Here is a 20220-nt window from a genome sequence, read left to right on the forward strand (position 1 = left end):
GTTTTGTGGGTAATACTTATCTATACCCACGGATTCGATCCACCGCGGCGGGAAAAACATGTTCTGTCGTCTACATTCTTTATTAGGTACGTAACAAAGAAACCGCGGAAACCCTCTACGGTTCATTTTTCACTCGCGAGGTGGTACAGCCTCGTTTGTTCGTTTATTATTGAATAATTATTGTGAACGGGAGTCGGAACATCCAAGAAGTAAGGGAGGCAGGCATAATAATAATAATAATATGCCTAATACACGGCGGAACGTTGTAGTAAAAGTTTTGTCGGAGATATGGGTGGAACGGTGTGATCTTTTAGCCGTCTCTGGAGAGTTTGTTGAACGAGTTTTGGTGATGAAATTAATTAAAATCAAGTCTTTCACTCGTAATAATAATACCGTGGTACTCGAATTTCTATCTCTTCAAAGGGTGTACAGGTACGAAGCGAAATTTCAACCTGATCTCGTTAGAACACTAAATCCAAAGAAGCCCGCGGCGTTTGGCTTAATGATCGAACATCTCAACGCTCTGACAATATCGTGATTATATACGTCACACGTTCGAAATTGAACAACCACCGAGACGGTCCAATTACTCGAGCACGGAGTGTGTGGGGGGGGACTTCAGGTGCTATTTTTGTCACGTGTGGATCCGCGCGGTTCAAGGGCGAGATTTCGGATGCGGTACGATTGATCGGCGAAACGTTTGCGTCGATGAGTCAATTTTTCAGCTGCATGAAAATCGTGCGGGGAAAAGATAGGATAACTGGAGAATTTCTTAATAGATTAGTCAGGGTGTACAAAAAAAAATATTTTTCCCCATTTCGTATAATAGAGTAATTTATGACGCGGAACATTTTAATAAATGTCAACTGTAATGCCCCCATCGGTCAGCGTCACATTTATGACCACGTGGTATTAACGCAGATGATTTCAACCAGCTAGGTATATATATATATATATATATATATATAGCAACAAATTCACTATTATAGTGTCTCGTATAGGAGGTGGTCGAGAGGGTGTTGATGCCATATTGATACCATGAAGGGGCGTGGCTATATTCGTGTACGTACCTTACTGTACACGATATAGATTATTCGAGTATATTGCGAACAGTATATCACTGACAATGAGATTATTATCCAACGACTACGAGTGCGACGTGTATGTAACCTGTATTGTACTACAGGTGCAAGCGGACACGTGGCCCATGAATTTTAAGTGTACAAAGCCGTGTAATAAAAGCCAAACCCCCGTAAATTTGCATTAAAATTAACTAATACCCGCGCTCGTCTTCGAATTTGTTGTAAAAATTTTTTTACACTCATTTTCACATTCCTTCGTCGGGGAGAAAAGTTTCGACTGATTCGACGTGTCGTCGGAAAATGTGGAGTTTTTTTTTTTTCTTCACATTTTTCTCGCACGTCACCGCCATTCGAAATTTGAAAGAAAAAAAAACGCAGTACAGGGTGCTCCTTGCGTTACCCGCGGGAATTGATGTATCCCCACCTTTGCAACATTTATTGTATTCGCTGGCTGGTTTTTCTCGAGTAAAACCATAACGCGAAGTCGCATAAATGAACGTGTCACGTTACACGTGGAAAATGTCAACGGATGTCTGGGATTTATTAGGAACATTCAAGCCGCTCCAAAGGTTATAAAACGAAGCGGAAAAATTGAGCGACGGTAAAACTTTCCCGGATTTCATTCACCCCGTTACGTTTACGTGGGTATTTAACAACTCATTGAAATATTTGTTTCTTCTGATTGGCACTCGCGTCGAACTAGATCGCTTCGTTAGTTCGTTAACAATAAGTTCGGTAATTCAACGAACAATCGGAATGTTCGAATATTTCCCCGAGAACAAGGGGTCAGCCGCGATTGATCCGGATCGCATTGAATTATCTGATATTCCGAATGACTCGGCAGATAAAGCGAGGTTTGTAACTGGCGTTTTCCGAGGCCCGGGCTTGATACGTCGAAGTATACGGCTGCGGAGAAAAGGGGCTTTACCTCATAAGAAAGAAAATCTCTCCGGGTCAGAACGTGAACTTTTTGCCGCTCGGAAGCCTCTTGCTCGAAGGCAAAGATTAATTAGACGGTAAAAAGTACAATAAATTATTATATTAAGGAGCTCGAAGAGTACAAGGGGAGCGAGGGGGGAGGGGGGGGGGGGGGATATAGCTGAGGTGAGAGGTTTCTCGAACGAGATGAATGAGCGAAAAGGAGACACAAAGTATTATAAAGGAGCTGGATTACGTTAATGATGCCTTCGGGCAGCGCGCATACCGTTTTCCTTAAAATTTTTCCGTTTCGAACAATAATACCCAGGGAATTATTAGTATAGAATATTTATAATCGCCACAGTGGTATAGTGATATCTCTCCGTACGATGCATATATACAGAGTTATAACTCACTGAATGGTGAAAGCGACTGTCCAGATTTCATTTTTTTTTTTTCTTTCTTTCTTTCTTTCTCTTTTTCGCGGTATAACTTCGCAATTAATTTTTGCAACGAATACCGCATCGCACATTAACACTATAAATATATCTTTCATACCTTACATTATCATTTCATTCGCGGCTTATATTATAAACGTACATAGAAAAAAAAACATACTGAATAGAAACCCCTGCAGAAATATTTTGAAAAAAAAAGATCATCCCCAGATCGACTTGAGCCAACTCGAAGGAGAACTTTTTACCCCGATTCTCGCGCTGTGCTTTGAAGAGCGATAACCGCGATTTTAATTATCTCTGCAACAGATGGATTTTATAACTTCCGGTATAGTTTGTTTGTTTGATAGACGAGCGTAGTGTAGCGTAGTGTACAGTATTGTACGTATGTACTTTCGAGAAACATGAAATTCGGAGACACCTGGCGGACACTCTGTACGGGATGAGCGGCTAATCCCTCAACGCGAACTCTGTAGTTTCTGAGAGGGTAGAACGCCACGTTTACACCGGCATAGTTACATACGTACGTTATAGCCACCCTGCTTCCCGTATACGTGTATACGTGTATGCGGCATATTTAGACGTACGTATATGGAGCGCGAATACATGCTCTGGAAGTAAGTAATTTGGCAAGCTCTCTCTGTCTCTCTCTCTCTCTCTGTGCGCGTTACGTATACGTATACGTAACGCAGAGGTGCAGGTTTAACCAATGTGGGGTATATCCTGTTATACCACCTCATCCTATTTCCGTTTCCTTCCAACACACACCGGTGTATGATATATTACACATCTCATTCCCGCGAACGTACAAAGTACGCTAATGCACCTCACATAATTATCTCAACCGGACAGAGCAGCCTAACTTCTGTTGCGACTAATCTCTTCAACATTACGCTTTCCATCTTTCCCTTTTCATTTTCCCCCTTAAAGCCAGAGAAATTTCCCACCCCCCCGTTGTACCCGCGTACACTCACACGTAACGCATACGTTCCCTACGTCACGTGGTACTTATTATACGCGGGGTGTAATTTCATTTTATTTTACTCATGGCGTAGAGGGATTATACGGCGAAGTGTAGCGTGGCCTAATACCTTTTGGGATCTCGTGAGATTATTTACAATACGCATAGAGTTGGATTTTCACGTCGACTCGTCGTTATATTTCCCAAAGCTATATATATACCTGCGTATACTCCGAAAAGGGCTTTCGGTAATTTACGATTGAAATCGAACCCTGTACCAAAAGGGAATTCCCTTCCAGCCGCCGGGGTCTCGACCGCACCGAGAGCAGGGTTGATTTGCATCGCCTACGCGAAAGTCAACGAAAAGAGATAAATATTCCTAACACGCTAACCCGTATACTGGTTAGCTGTTCCATGAGACGTGTTCCAATCTAATGGTAAAGGACCAACTTCAATTAATCGATTTGAAAACTATAGCGCGAATCATTCGTTCCGCATACTCGCATCGTTGATGAATTTTTATTCCATCAATCGCGCGATACTTTACTACCTGTAGGAACGCATCATTGTGCTATTTTATGAGTTTGTAAATCGCTTCGGAAGATAAAATATAAAATTTCGCCATAAAACGGTTTTACAATATCTACGAGACGACGGTATTTCTACAGACATTTCTGCTAAAGGTGTTTCTTTGCATATTTGCCGTCGCAACGTTCCACGTTACACGTTCCGTCAGACACGATCGTCACAGAGCCGTGTAAGATTAACGCCCCCCCCCCGGAAGATCAAAGAATTCTCTCTTTTTTTTTTTTCTACCTTCGTTGCGTTACGTTGCGATATCCCCGAAATAGTGAGGCGATAAATCGCAATAATTATTGGCAGGAATTCATGTCCCAGTGATCGTATAACGTCGGGCCGTGTAACGAGCTACCTAATATACGGATTTGAGTTATGATGATGGAAGTGAAAATTATTATTAGCTGCGGTAAATTAACCCGACGTTGTTACTGCTGGTGCAACTCCGCTTCTCGTCACGCTCGGTATTTCAACGTACGATATAAAGGCCATCGTTAATTGTAAACCGTCATCAATTACCCCGGCATTATTATATTATCGTCGTCGAATAAATGTAGTAGAAAGAACGATCGGATCGCCCGATTGACATGGGTACGTACGTTCGAACGAAGCGTGAGTTAATTTTTGGAAGAAACTCGGAAAATCGGAAAGTCTGAAATCGTAGGAATACACACAGTCGACTTTGCAATACACGTATTCGTCCGTATAGCTGTACAGTTGATACAGTCATTGGCGTTGGAGGAAAGCTTAAACGCACGACGTACAATAGAGTAAAATGGTATACCAGTCGGCCATTAAGTTTATGATAACGTTAAGTAGAACAAAGAGAGCGAGCGGTATCATTTTCTGAACGATTTAGTTAATCGAGTGTACGTAGAGTCGGGCGTATAGCTTGTACGTATAGACGGGGGTTAACGTGTACGAGCCAGGTAGTGGGTACTCGTAGCCCACCCCTATACGAGCACCGCTTCACCGGAATGTTATTTGCTTTGGTTCAAGTTATCCCGAAGCTGCGGAACAGTGATGCTCACAACTAGTCTGACTTGTTGGAGCACTTTTCCCATTTGTGCATCGGAATCTGGTATTGTAGCACCTGGTTGCGTCGCGCCTTACACGATCGTGGATGGAAGCGTCGGTGGGAGGTTTCAGCATAGTTGAAAAGAAGAAGAAACTATTTTAGTGCCGGTAACAAGTATATGAGAATCGCGACGGGGACTATGGGAACGGTGTGGCTGTGGTACAGGTCCGGGATTCGATTGGTGGCAATTGCTTCCGATCGAGTAGCCGCCAATCATTGGAAACCAATATAGACGACGCAAACATATCTCTCTTGGTTTCGGTGGTAGGACCGGGTGGAAACTTCGAACCTCTACCATCTCACTCAGCAGTCGTTCGCGAATTTCACTTTATACGTGACTCCGGGAAAAAAACTTTTCGTGCGTGTGCAATAATTCTCTTGAAATAGGGGGGTGAATTTCGTCTTCCGGTCAGCGAAATCTTTTCAATTTCGGAACGCCGCTCGGACCGAGAAGAAATCTTCTACGATCGTCGGGAGTAACGATCGTGCGAGGCTTTCGTTTCATACGATGTTTCGGTCTGCGATATCCGACGGATATTTGATTGCATTACTCTTTATTATAAGGTGACGTTTCAAAACATAGCGCTACGCTGCTGGCTACCTGACTCCAGCATAGCTCGGGCTCCCTCGTAGACCGAGAAATTCGAATATTTTGACCCATTCAAGGATTGCGACGAATCAAAGTGGGTCTACGACTAACAATAAAACCAATCGATATGTCTTAATTTTTCTGGTCCCAACAGAAAATAATTGGCGATTACTCGATCGATTAGATGAGTAGATCTAGCATGAGTAGAAGATTTTGGCTTTCAGATTTGGGTTTCGGAGCTGATGATATGTGAAATTACTCTTCAAGAACCAAAAAAAAATTCGACTTTTGAGCAAAAAATAAATCATGCTTATAATTAGGTTTAATATGCTTTTCTTGCGTATTTTGACCTCAGAAATCCGAATCTGGAAGAAAAATTGATGTATCTCTAAAATTGAATGAGTTATCGCCAATTTTTCGCTTTTTGGAGTAGAAAAATTGAGATATCTCGATGGGAAAAATTGGTAGACTGACAATAAAAAACTCTGATTATGCGTGTGCAATTACAAAGACCGACCGTTTTATTACAAATCTATTAGTCTACCTTTCATAATGCATTACAACACGATGCAAGGGAAGAAGAATTTATTTGGGATTTTTTTTTTTTTTTTTTTTTTATGTACACTTGGTGCCTCCGTTTCTGTACTAAAGGTCTTAAGCTTTCGTAAAGCCACATGGACAGAAATGAACTCGCTGGGTGTACCCTGAACCATTTAAATTCGCAGAAATGCCGCAAAAGGATGCCGCCGATCAGGTGGATGAAAGGGGTAATTTATGAGGTGTGAACAAGATCTTAATCAGGTGATGACAGCTCGTCTGACACCTGCTCACAATAGGAGGAAGAAAAAATACGAGGACTGTGATTTCACACCTCATCACCTATTAAAAAGCCATAAATTATGTTTAAATTAGGGCACGTGCCGTCAGTCAAGATGCCCGAAGCACGTGTAAAAATAGGAAGTCCCATTGGCTGATGCGAACTTCTTTTTGATTGGGTGAGCCGGAGCTTGCCACCGAACTCCGCGCGGACTGCATTTGCCCAATGATTTTTATATATGGATTTTGGTGCGAGAAAGCTCGGCGTGGTGGGAGCGTAGGACGCGAGGCGATACGCCGCAAAGCGGTAGAAAGACGAACGCAATAGAGAGCGCTCGGGCCCAGCCCGCTGAAATATGAAATCTCGGGCTACGTAACCCGCCATCACATTTCCCGTCGTATCTCGAGAACGAATGATCGGAATTTAATGATGCATTGAAATTTTGAATACGTGATTTCGTGGCCATGGATGTTATTCATAAATTAGGTTCGTAGCTCAAAAATCCAGATTCACAAGTCAAATTGATCTATCTGCAAAAATGACCGATTTATCCCCATTTTTTCGTGATTTTTGGCATGAATTTGAGGATATCTCGAAGGGAAAAAATCGTAGCTCAATTTAAACAACGGATTCGTGTTCCTGATGTCAAAATACGTAAGAAAAGTGCCATACGATCAATTTTTAAAAATAAAAATTTTTGGTCAAAATTTGAGATTTTTCCAAGGGGTACCCCTTACGATTTTTTCAAATTTTGACCAAAAATTTTTATTTTTTTAAATTGATCGTATGGCACTTTTCTTATGTATTTTGACCCCAGGAACACGAATCCGTTGTCCAAATTGAGCTACGATTTTTTCCCTTTGAGATATTCTCAAATTTGTACAAAAAAATGCGAAAAAATGGGGATAACTCGGTGATTTCTGTAGATAGATCAATTTCTCTTCCAGATTCGGATTCCTGAGCTCAAAATACGTAAGAAAAGTGTATTACAATCAATTTTTAAGCTACTTTACTTTTGGCCCAAAAATCGATTTTTTGTTTGGCTTTTCAAGGGTAATCTCATGTATAATCAGCTCAGGAATTCAAATCTGAAAGCCAAAATCATCTACTCATGCAATCGATCGAGTAATCATTAGGCGGAAGAAATTTTCCACTTGATATTTTGAGGTAGCCCACTCGTTTTTTGAATAAATAATTAATCAAGTGGGGTACTTCCAGCAATAAAATTTTTCTTTTATCGGCCAACTTCATGTTGTAATATTTTCATCATAATCTGAATATTAAGAATCTTCTCCCTTGCATTCGTTTTTGGTACAAGATTTTTCCATTCATATAGAGGGATTTGTTTTTTTTTTCGCATTTCAGGAAGGAATCGGTTCGTTGAAGGTCGTTCCTGGTGGATTGGAACTCAGGGGACAAGCGACTATTCTGGATGCCCTGGTTGCATCTTCTGTCAAATCGAGAAGAGGGAGAAATTTAATTTTGGAATCTTGGAGCAACTTCACCGCCTCAGCGAGGTCCCATGACGGACGTTTACTGGCCAGGTTCACGTTGGGTAAGAATTCGTACAATTGCGAACGGCTGTAATATTATCATCCCCGCGTCGCAAGGGTCGTTGACATTCGAAATAAGAGAGAAAAAAAAAAATCAAAGAAAATCGATACGAATTGATACAGTATTTTATCCGTACCCCTAAAACATGTGAAGTTCTAACGACATCGTAGAGCCTCATTAACGATAATAGGGTGATGAATATTTCAAATCCTTGCTCTCATTATACCGACAAGGACGGTTATCCGAGTGCGGATAGAAAAATTCAATTGTACCCACTCGAAGAGATATAAATACACGTAGCTTTTCAGTAGTCTTTGCCGTCTACTGCCGCTGAGAGAAAGGAATATGAAATAATTATCTTATCTTTTTCTCTCGCCCGTCGTCGACGGCCGACTACCGGTTTTCATCCCCTTTCTTCATATCATTACATTCATGAAACATGATAAAACCAAATCATAATCATCGTCATCGTCATCGTCATTATCATCATCATCATCGTCGGGATAAGACGTAATAATGTCTCGTATTATAGGGGAAGATCGACTAGACTGTCTGTCCGAGGGTTTTCGTGTCACGGACCCTCGTGGAGAAGTTCTTTTTTCTGCGGACAAAGAGGAAGTCGTGGTCGGGGCTGAAATGCTCCGAGTAACAGGTGTGGGTGGTGCCGTCTTCCGAGGAAGCGTCCAGACTCCATTGGTTAGAGCGGAATCGGGTCACGATCTGAGGTAACGGCGCGTGTCATTTCGACTTTACATACCTACGCGTTTATACCTTTGTGCTAAAATCTACCCTACGATAGGTATAATACCCATCTACGTACCTATGTTACGAATTCGGGGTGAAATTTTCGTTAGGCCGATCGTCCGCGTGTATAATTCCAGTTGCGCGGAGCTACGATGTAAAATATCGGCTCAAAAATCACCACGGTCTATTTAATTCTAGCAATGTTCTCTGTGTTTTTTTTTTACGTCTCCGTGGTTTCTTTTGTTCTCGTATTCTTTTGGTCGTTGCATAGGACGATATTGGCTTGGTTTTGCGTCGTGCGCTTTGACTGCCGGTGCAATGGTATCCAGGAGCTACTACTACCGCGTAGTTATTGATAGCGTGGGGCAATTTACAGACGGATTTACGATTATAATAAAACTTTGCTGGTGCGGAAAATTATATTCATAGGATTGGATTTGCGCCAGATATGAAATATCGTTCGAAGGCGGGGGGCGAGAGGGTTGGGTTCTCGTACGTTCGTTTTGAGTCGCTCTCGGGCTTGCTGCTTCCGCAAACTTGTTCGAGTGAATCGATTATTGTAACGCGTCTTATATACCAATGGCTTAGTAATGTTCAGCGAACCGAATCACTTGATCGGCTCACCATTATCGCTGTGTATAGTATTCGTATTATACTTTTCGAGTGACAAAGTGAAGACAAAATATGACACATGGAATAATCGCATTTCTTTTTCTGATGATAACTTTCTTTTCCGTTCCCTCGATGACTTCGCGGGAACTTTTGAAATATCGCCTTTGGCCGACGTCTGTAATTTTTTCTGTTCTGTCTTTTCCTTCGAAGACTGGAGTCGGCGACGAGATCTCTGGACATCAACGCGCCACAGAGCATAACGATCGAATCGCAGGCGGGTCATGTGACGGCCTCGTGTTTGTCGGATTTGAAGCTGAGAAGCACAAACGGAACGGTGAAGGTCGATGCAGCTTCCGTATTTCTCGAGGGTCTTCGAACTGCGGAGCCAAGTTTGGGTCGTTCCCCGAGGGATCAACACTCGGGAAGCCTCGAATACTCGGTGTTCACGGGACACGGTTCCCGTCAAAGTCAGAGCAAACTTCCGGTTTTTCAGCTATGCGCTTGTTCTACGGGCAAATTGTTCCTCGCAAGACCCGAAGGTGCTTGTCACGCCGACGACGCCGTGTGCCGGTAGTTTTTCAGCTACTCCCCACCAAACAGAGGTCTGCATTACATCACGTGGAAATGAAACAAAAAAATAGAAATTAAAAAAACGAAATATATCAAGTTCATAAAATCACGATTGTGCACGGATAATCAATCGGAATACCATCACAAGCGAAAGATCATTAAGTTTTCCAACTATGAATTAAACAAAGTAATAATAATAATAATAATAATAATAATAACAGTAACGATAATAATCATAATATTAATATTAATAAAGCACATAGATAAAAGTGTCTTTTTTCTATGGAGGACAACGAGCTATCCGATAAAAATATTTTCTATACCAAACCGCAGGTGTTTAAGCAGCCGATCGATGAATTCAGCGGACGAACTGTGAAAACCGCTGTTCGCTGGTGATGCGGAATTTGATGAATATCGTAAGAATGTTGACGAGTGAGTAAGAAATTTTGAAAAACTGATCGAATATATATATGAATGCGGGAATTTCCCCCTTACGATTGTCTATCGCGCATACCTACTTCAGACGATACGTACAATTCCGCGTTTGGTTAAAAGCACAAAGACTTTGGAACATATTACGTGTGTACATTGATATAGAAAGATATATTTCAAGCACGTATACTGTAATATATTGACTGATTACATCCTTCGTATAAAAAATGAATAACTGATCCAACCGTAATAATAGATATAATTTCTTAGGTAAGAGAACGGCAATGACGTCGAATTATTTTATTCAGAATATTGTATGTTCGATTACAAATTATACGTATAGTCGAGTTATGTTCTCAAAATTAATATGAGAGTGTGAAATCATCGACGATAGATATATTGATATTTCGACGCCTCAGACTAACGAACAAAACCCACAAGTTTAGAAAGAGACTAATGAAAATACGTAGTCCGATAAAATTATATTGCCAAAAAAAAAAAAAGAAACAGAAAAAAAAACAAATGGAAAAAATAAAACACAAATCGTAGATGAGCCGTAGTTCGAATTTTGTAGAAATAAGGCAAAAATAGTTTGTAAAAGTGAAGAAAAAATAACGCAATGTAATTATTTGTGTTTAATGACATTTCCTTTACCTAGGAAAAACGTGAACGATGTTCATTGGCAAAATGTGTTTGATTCGAGAACATGAATGAAAAAGAAAAAATGAAGATAAACCATTTGAGAAAAATTGTCCCGATATGTATAGGTATGTTAACGCTTTCTCCATTGTTCATACCGCTTGTTAATTTGTAAACCAATCTGTATACAGTAGATACGAGGACGAAATAACTGAAGAACGAAGGAGAAAAAAAAATTATTACCAATAAAAATTATTGAAAAAAAAAAAAAAAAAAAAAATAGAAAGAGAATTGAGATTGGTGAACATTGCGAGAAAGCTCGATGTGTACCATTGTGTATGTAGAAAAAGTCGCCGACGCTGCCAAGCGCTGTATATCTTGTATATCAATAAAAAAAAGTATGCGATTATCGTTATCTCCGTTGATAAATATTCAGATAATTACTTGATTGATCATACGAATGAATTGATCAGGTCTTCATCCAAATTTTACAGATCCAAAGACACGTGAAGTCCACCTGTAACCTACACTACGGTTTGTATGATCTACATATGCACGTGTTATCCATGATTACCTGTGTACGTATATTTTTTTTTCTGCATCTTACAATCACGTAACGATAAGCGCCTAGTGTACCGAACGCGAAATTTCAAATTGCATGATATCAGAGCGACTTTCATCCCTCAAAGCAAGTGGGAAGAATTCGAAAAATTAAACTTTTTTACTTGTACAGCCGTGCGATTGCCCAACTAATAATTCAAGCCCCCTGTATAATTTATTTCTATTATATCTCGGACGTAATTTCTACTTTGCGCATAAAGTCCGCCGTCATTTCATAATACCTACACCGAAATCGTGAGGCACGTTATCTGGAACAAGTCGGTAAATTCATATCATATATGATGTACACCGTACAACCGAATAATCGTGGCCCAACTTCAGATCGATGGGAATATTTAAATATATTTTTCCCTGATAAGAGTACATTCCCTCAGAGTTATTTTTGCATTTTCAAAAACGTTAGCATGAGTACAGGATAAATTGTTCACAAATGAACGAGAATTATTTGTAGAAAAAATCAGAGAGAGAGAGGGGGGGTGAAAAAAGAATAAAAATCGAAAAAGTAAGAAAGTGAGACAGTGGAGCAAAAGAGGAAGGAAATGTGGGACGTAAACTCTTTTATACGTCGAGAAGTCTAACTGACAGGAAAAGCAATCTTAGCGAGTGGGAACCAAAGCGGTTCTGACGAGAACAAGCTGGTAATTCCCGCGCAATACGGGATTAAAATTGTATCCCGGGAGGAGAAGAGAAAAAAAAAAATTAATGATTATGAAAAAAGATGAGAAAAACTAAAAAGAGGAGAAGATAACGAACAAATGATAAAAAAAAAAACGAAAGAAAAACAACCAGCTCGTGACCATGAAGGGAGTTTTCAAGCAGGGGATGGCAAAGAGCCGAGGAAAAGCAACGCGAGAATTAGCGGGTCGTGAATAAAAAATCACTACGAGATGAAAAATGTTTCCTCCGGCGGACATCGTGCTGCGCGATAATCGAAATATTCTCGACTTACGTGTCGGCCAATAACGAACTCACCCGATGCACGTCCCTCTTTGAGTATCCTGTTCGAGGTAAAAAATAACCGCACCTATTCACATATCTTTCTTACCAAATTGGTGTAACTTGAATTTTCTTCTTACCCTCCGTACACGTAGCCATATAATATAATTACACGTTATAGTCACGAGTCCGAAGATAACAAGTGAGAATGAAAAGACGAAAAAAAAAAAGAAGAAATTTATAGAGATCAAAAACGTTTCCATGGTTACTCCGGATTCATTAATTCGTATTTCCGACGTTGTACCGAGTTCAATTAGGCTACAGAAAAAGGCACGCGTGCGCCAACGTGTGTCAACGATAAAAGGTGGACAACAATATGGAAATTTGGCAGAGAACCTTTCGTCACAAAGGAAACGTGATTTGAGGACAGTATCGGTCTCTTTTTTCAGTTCTTTTTTTATCCTCATCCGCCACCGTCCTGCACACAACCAGTCCAGAATTTCGACCGTTGGATCTATAAAAATCTGAGCAAATAAACCGTGGATAATGAAAGACGAGAATGCTAGAAAAAAAAGCTCATCGATTCCAAAAGCTTCCTCCGCGGTGGTTCCAGCAATTTACCAAAAGGCTATCCGTACAATATAACCCGTGTATAGACGTAGGGCTTGTACGACACTCCGCAGTGCCTAGGGCTTTATAGGCACATACCTATACGGTGTGTATATACGTGTACGGTATACCTATGTGTATATATGCAATATCCACAGATGGGCGGGAGGCAGACGAGCAGGCGGTAGGCAGAGCTTCCCTGCCTGCCTAGCTGCCAGGATTCTGCGAACCGTGAAATTGTCGTACCGGTACGGGCGCTTCCAATAAAGCTTTAAATACGAATTAGTGCATCGCTTGCTACATTGAGTAGACGCCTATAGCGAACGGGACCGGCCGATACCTATTCGAGATTTGACCTGCCATGCCGGGAACAACCTTGCGCCGCAGGACAACCCCTTCTGGTTGATCGAAGGCGATCTCGGTGAACCCCGACGCGAGATCAAAAAAATAAACGAAATCGAATCCTCCATTTTTTCTTACCTTATTTTCGCATTTCTAAATTCAGTCTATGATTCTGATTGATTGTTACTTTTTTTTTTTTTTTGTTAACGCTGCTGATATCGTTAGTTGAGCCCATTTCAAACGCCGCGTGCTTCGAATAATATTTGAAAGATGATGCGGAAATTTTCGGAAGCGAAAAACTTCGAGCAGTCGAAAGAGAAACACGGGTGGATAAAAGCCAGATGAAAAGTTGATGCATTCCTCACGATTGCCGCGAGTATAACGGAAGGTAGAAATCGGGTGTACTTCTCTATCCCTCGTGGGAGAAGGTCTTCAGAAGTTGGGGAAAAGTGGTTTTAATATTATTGCATACGTTCATGTTATATAAAACTTACGTTCGCTTTGAATCATATATAAGTTTTTTTTTAGCAACTCGACGAACCCGCCGTCCCGCTATCGTTTCTCGTGCGAATCTATGTGCGCGAATGAAAAAGTTCGGAGCGGCGTACAGATAAAAAAAAAAAATAAAAAATAACCGACTCGCCGCCCCCGGAAAAAGCGCGCTCGGTGTTCGATTGACTTCGGTCCATCGTTTCGCGTGGAATTCTTGATTTACGCCACGAATTTGCTAGGGAACGAATACATCACGAACGTATCGAACGACTCTAACAATAAGCCGAGCTTTCCGAGGTATTTCCTCCGCGTCGGCGGTGCTAAGCGTTATTATTATACAGTGGAGTTTGATCGGGGAGAATGGTGAAATGAAATTAGGTAATCTCAAGGTGAAACACGATCTCCCTCCCTTTCTTGCAAATTACGATTCAACCTGAATCACCTGGTATACATACGTGTGCGGAGTGAGTTACTGCGTTTTAAGGTCCTACGGATCCAATTAATCGCATGTTAGTTGGCGTGATTAAAGAGCCATTAAGCCGAGTTGTTTCCTTATTCGCGACGCGACGTTTCGTGTTAAAATGGCGAAGCCAAAAAATTCAGAGTAAAAACGTCGAGTGGAGAAGAAGAATCTGGAGGGGGGGCTTTACTCGTTGAATTCTGAAGTTACGTGACGCGTTTAATCATCCGACTGCATCGTGGCAAGGGATGAGAAGGGAGGAGTTATGGTGGCGCGTGGTTGGCGGTAGCTGTCTGCAAGTTGGCTCTCGAGATAGTCGAGTGTTTGCAACCGACGAATACCTAACATCAGGTGTCGCCGTGTACAAGGGATGAGTTCTCTTCCGGGTGTGTAGCGAGTACCTCCTTACCTCTCTCGAGTCTGTAGGGTCCTCGTCTAAATAGATGATCAGAAAAGCGAAACGGTTGAATCATCCGCCGTTGAATTAGCAGCCCTTTTCCAAACGTCGTTTCTACAAAAAATTCTCCTTCGAGGATATGATTTTATTCTCCGCTCAGTTGTCTCGTGACTTTTAACTCGACTCGGTGACTTATTCATTTATCGATTCAGTCGAGAGCACCGGCTCTTCTCGGCAAATCCTAGTTTGATTTTGTCGTAAAAGAAGTGAGGAACGGCTCAATCATTATGTATCACTCTGAAAAATATTCGGCGACGTATTTCCACCGTTTTCATACAGTTTTGAGATGCAATTTAATGCGCCTCCCGCCATCATTGCCGGGGCGATGTAATACATTTCTCGAGCCTCCACATAACCTGCGTCTAGTTAGTACGAAACGAGCTGTTGATAAATCTTTCCCCCCTCGCCACCCCCGCCCCCCCCCCCTTCTTCCACCCCGCTGTCATGCCCTACTCCTTGGTATGTGGCGCCATTTCTCTACGCGCGGAATTACACCCCCAAATTGTAATTTTCTCGGGGCGCTTTACCCACGCCTCCTACATTATATCCTCAACCTACAGCCCGCGGATTCGTACACCGAGGGGGTAACTTTTATCCGCGAACGCCTCGCGCCAAAATAAGGTGAAAAAAAAAACGCAAAAAAAAACAAAAAAAAATGGAAAAAATGGAAAAAGTGAAGGAATAAAAAAAAATAAAAGTCTCGGTTTATGTTGCAGGGGGTCCGTTGGAAATAAAACGATGATAGGTACGTGTTAACGGTTATAAATGTGACGTTCGCACCGTAAAGTCATAATTTTATCATAATCTTGTAGCGCGCACACGTACGCGAAGCGAAATAATCTTATAATCGAGCTATACGTATAATTTTGAGAACTCGCCGCGATGATCTTTGACTAATTTTACGTAACATCGAGCGATAAACGGATTAAATACTCGCGGTAGTCTCACGCTTGATGGCATTAATTAATCGATTGTTCTAGCTCGGTAAGTAAGACCTGTTTACGGTTTGTTCATTTAATAAGGGAACACGCCAAGCAAACTTAGAATGTGGGGATTTAGGTAGGCAGAAATTTTCGTCGAAATACGCAACCGTACGGAAAATCGTAGATCACGCCAGCTAACTTAGTTTTCGATGTAACCGGAACAGACTTGAACCTCAGAACGGTACTTCCCTTTTCAATGAACTGAACGATTATCTTTATTTTTACACATTTACCGGATCGTTCCAATCTCACGGAATTACGACGACGACGTTCTACGGTAATTTGAACTCCAGTGATTTCAGTTGAAATCTGCAGTTTACAGAGTCGGTATTGAGACGAGCATAACTGCTAGGCTTTTGGCTGACCGCGTTCTCGAGACCTCGGAGATCATTGAGACGGGGAGACAAATTTGAGACGTCGAGTTCGAAGTCAAGCGGCTCGGCTTAAGAAGTTTTAAAGCAGGAGTGAGCGGTAGCTGTTACAGGGTCTCGAAGTGGGTACAATGTTGAACAGGCGAGGGGTGGTAAAGTCGGAGGGCTGCTTGTGCAAATTGCCTTACAGCCGGCAACAGAGCCACTTGTACGCCAACAAATTAACATTAACCGAGATGATGAATGGCGCTCTCGGTTCGGGCACCCCTCTCTCTTTCCCTCTTGGTTACTCTCTCTCTCTCTCTCTCTCATCTACCAAGATCCATCCGATACGACCTCGGCGAGGCTTACCACCTCGGATCACTGCGGAGTCTAGACAACTGTGTGTAAGTCGGAAACAACCAGCTTGACACAAACTGTCCCAAACCTCTGTTTATTGTGAAATAACTGCCTCGCCTATGCCCCCCATGTCTCTACGAAGGTAATATTTCAACTGCAAGGATAGAATTGTGCAGAAGCTGTAACTCCGGTAGCGAAAATCACGAGGACGAACATCGGGACGAATTCATGGAGGGGGGAGTAAAAAAAAGTTACTTCGATAAATCTGCAACAGGTGAGCGCGTATACATACACGTTTTGCGAAATATTTTTTTTTTATCTCGTCAGAGGTCGAGTTTTGAAAATATTTTCGTACAATATTTCGTGATAAATTAACGAGAGAGAATACGTATATAATCGGGAGCCCACAGCGATCGTTAATAAAGTGAAATCTATCGAACCGCTGCACACATATGTACGTACACGCGGGGTGCTATAATATTCGTTGCTATCATAACTCCGTAATTCCATAATTTCATTTGTCAGAGGTGGCGCGTTGGAGCCTAGAATAACGGCTGTCGCTGCGCCGCTGCCACTGCAGGGATATAGGTACAGGGGAAGTATAAAACTTTATTAGTAATTAACTAAATTAATTAGTGCAGGTAGAACATCGATATCTCGTATGCTCGGTGCATATAGCACCCCGAGCAGCGGCGCCTGGCTTCGGTGATAAGTTAACTGATAAAGTACAAAGTTTCAAGCACGGGATATCCATGCTCCGCGTTATTAATCACTCAGTCCCTAACAGTCTTCGCGCGGTTTTGTCCAACCGAAACTAAACTCGTGTTATAACGTGAAAATTATCGATTTTAATTTAATTTGGCTGAAAGTTTCGGTGTCGTTCGATGGCTCGTGTTATCCGCGAATAGGACACGATATCGCGGACGTAAAAATAAGAACAGCGGACCGGAAGTAAACTTTCCGCAAACTCGGAAGACGTTTTATTATTATATCGCAATTTATCGGGTAAGGACAGATCTGTTGGGAGGAATTACGCTGCGCGAGTACACGGTACCTTCGCCTTATGTACAATTTCTTGTTTACAATTAGCAAAGTTTGCTCCTGATACATGTGCTCAGCGTCAACAATTACCTTGGTAACGACCAATGAGAGTTCGGAGTTCGTTTTCCCGGATTATTGTTGGTAGAGAAACTTCGTCGATGCGACGTGCATGGATCAATTTCGTCCGCGGCTCGATTTATTCCGTTGGAAAACAGCTGATGGGGGGGGATTCGAATCTCTGTCCCGACGTAACGTGGGACGAAAAATTCGGGTAATCAAAAATGACGAATGAAAACTCAAAGGATACGGTGTTTCTTCGTTTCGTTGGACGAACGTGCGTATCAATCACCGCGGTTGGCGTTTGTCGCGGATCATTTGAGATACCGATTCGAATATGCGGCGAGGGAAAAAAAAGGAATTTTCCCGGGATCCCGAGGGCCGATGGATAAAGTTAAAAACGAAACTTGGCTACGGATCGGCGCAATAAGACCGCCGCGAATCAAACGCGTACGTGGTGACAGTTAATTCATAACTCGCGGGTTGCCGGCGTGCGAAACCGGCTGATCCAACCAAACCCGAACCCCCACAAGCCCCTGTTTCAATCTGGCCTCCCTTCGGGGGTTGCGTGCAGCGTACGAACGACATGTAAACTCGACACCCCGCTCACATTACAGATATATCTATAAGCACACGTAGGCTACACCCGTACACGTATTAAACACACATATTATACATGAATTTAAGCGCTGGTGTGTGTATATATGGGTGGCGAGCGAGGGTCGCGTGAGAGTTTAGAGTGTGTATATATTAATGAGAGGTAAGTGGCATGTGGTGTGCATAATGAGTTTTGATTTTATATCTTCGTTTAGATTTCGTATCACGATACATTCGCGATATGACGATTAAGGTGAAATTGTTTCTCGAATCGATTGCAGACCTAACCGGCATCGCCTCGCCCCAAAAATCGAAATACCGGTTCTTTTGATGAGATTGAAGATCTAAATATAGAATAGTATGGTTGACGTAAAAAATTTCGCGAGGCTCGCGCAATGCGATACTTTCGATGAAACTTCCAAGGGGTGAATTTTGGGAGTCGCTAAGATCCGGAAGTTCTCGTAGAGTATAACCGAAACCGGTAAGTAGTTTGCTGTATAATTACCTAATGCTTAGCGCATCGCGTAGATGCGGGTTTCTCTGTATTAAACATTTACCCACTCTTGCCGCGATCCGACCTCGACGCATTTGCGTCTGAAAATAATATTCGAAAAAAAATAAAAAAAAAAATTCAATTGATTCAGATACGCGCCGATACGAGAGGAAATATTTTCTTCCTTCGCTTTCGACGTGGGGTGAGGAAAAAAATTGAACTCGGTGAAATGTCGCCAAGTGCGCAAAGGCTGCTCATTCCTTTTCTTACCCTGTGCCACCCCTTCAATGACCGACTGCAGACGTTTATCCGCAGAGGTCGTAGACCACGCAAGGCGTATACAACAATAATAGAATTCTCTATGAATTCGTTACGATAAGTTATTAAACATAAATCTTGATCCGAATGGCGAGCGGGTGGAAGACCATTAATTTAACAATTTACAACGATTTTCGTAATTTTCTTAATTGAGGCACGCGTCGGTACGCGAAGCAACCAAGCGAGCTGGCATTATTGTGTAAACGCTAGTAAAACGTAAGGAATCGTACCCGACTTAGGCGTCGGTACCATGTAGGCAGATTGCCGGCGTTAAGGTCCTAATCAGCGCCCTGATAGGCTGGTATTACATTACGGCACATGGCCCTGTGTCAGAGTACGCTATTATCTTACCTACTATTACGTAAGAACCACCGTCACTCTATACAGTCAGCTTCGGTCGCGTCGCCTTCGCGGTTATGTCAGAGAATCACGCTATTTCGCCAAAGCCCCTGTACGAATTAGTGATCCTAAGGTATCGTCGCGTCGTGAGATTATCGTAACCTACGTATCGTCCCATTGAAATACTTCATCCCCCTCTAAGCCTTTCGACGAATAGCTCCCGATCGCGCCTGATTTTTTTTTCGGCTCATTCAATGTCTGCACTTATTCATTTTAGTATTTTTTATAAAAATTTCGATTCACCGATTAGTCGGATGGAAATAGGAAAAATGAATAATCAATTCTTTTTGTTCATATAAATTTTTATGCGCAAGAGAAAGTCTTCGTTCCTTCAGTTTTCAGTTTTTCTTACATCGTCAATTGTACCAGAGGTTGGAAATTTTGTCTCAACGAATTTTTCGGAATATTGAGGGGATGTACGTACTTTCTCTTTCGGAACGATGGCTCGGGCCATTTTGTAGAAATCTCGGGTCAAAGTAGCTGCTCCCATTTCAACGAAACGTCCATACCCGTCCAGGGTTTTCAATTACAACATTAATCGGGCACTTTTTGTTATGCATAGAAGGAGCGAAGCGAGGTGGGGCTAAATTGGTTGGACTACCTCCTAAGCCGAGGAATTTCTGGCGGCAGGGAGCAAAAGAATTAGCATTTCATCCGCCCCTTGGATTTGGCCAACAA

The 20220-nt window shown here is 42.0% G+C and overlaps 1 protein-coding gene across 4 annotated transcripts in view; it reads left to right on the forward strand.

Annotated features, from left to right (window-relative positions):
• The window catches only part of LOC105689167 (delta-sarcoglycan), a 133334-nt gene extending 121892 nt beyond the window's left edge, over positions 1 to 11442 (forward strand). For all 4 annotated transcript variants that reach the window (XM_048655058.1, XM_012405994.3, XM_048655059.1 and 1 more), the window contains 3 exons: positions 7842 to 8031; positions 8563 to 8755; positions 9597 to 11442. In XM_048655058.1, the coding sequence (XP_048511015.1) occupies positions 7842 to 8031; positions 8563 to 8755; positions 9597 to 9960 (747 nt within the window). In that variant the 3' untranslated portion in view covers positions 9961 to 11442. The remainder of the gene's footprint in view (positions 1 to 7841; positions 8032 to 8562; positions 8756 to 9596) is intronic.
• The last annotated feature ends 8778 nt before the right edge of the window (positions 11443 to 20220 follow it).

This window comes from Athalia rosae, chromosome 5 (assembly GCF_917208135.1).
Source record: "Athalia rosae chromosome 5, iyAthRosa1.1, whole genome shotgun sequence".
Taxonomy (NCBI): domain Eukaryota; kingdom Metazoa; phylum Arthropoda; class Insecta; order Hymenoptera; family Athaliidae; genus Athalia; species Athalia rosae.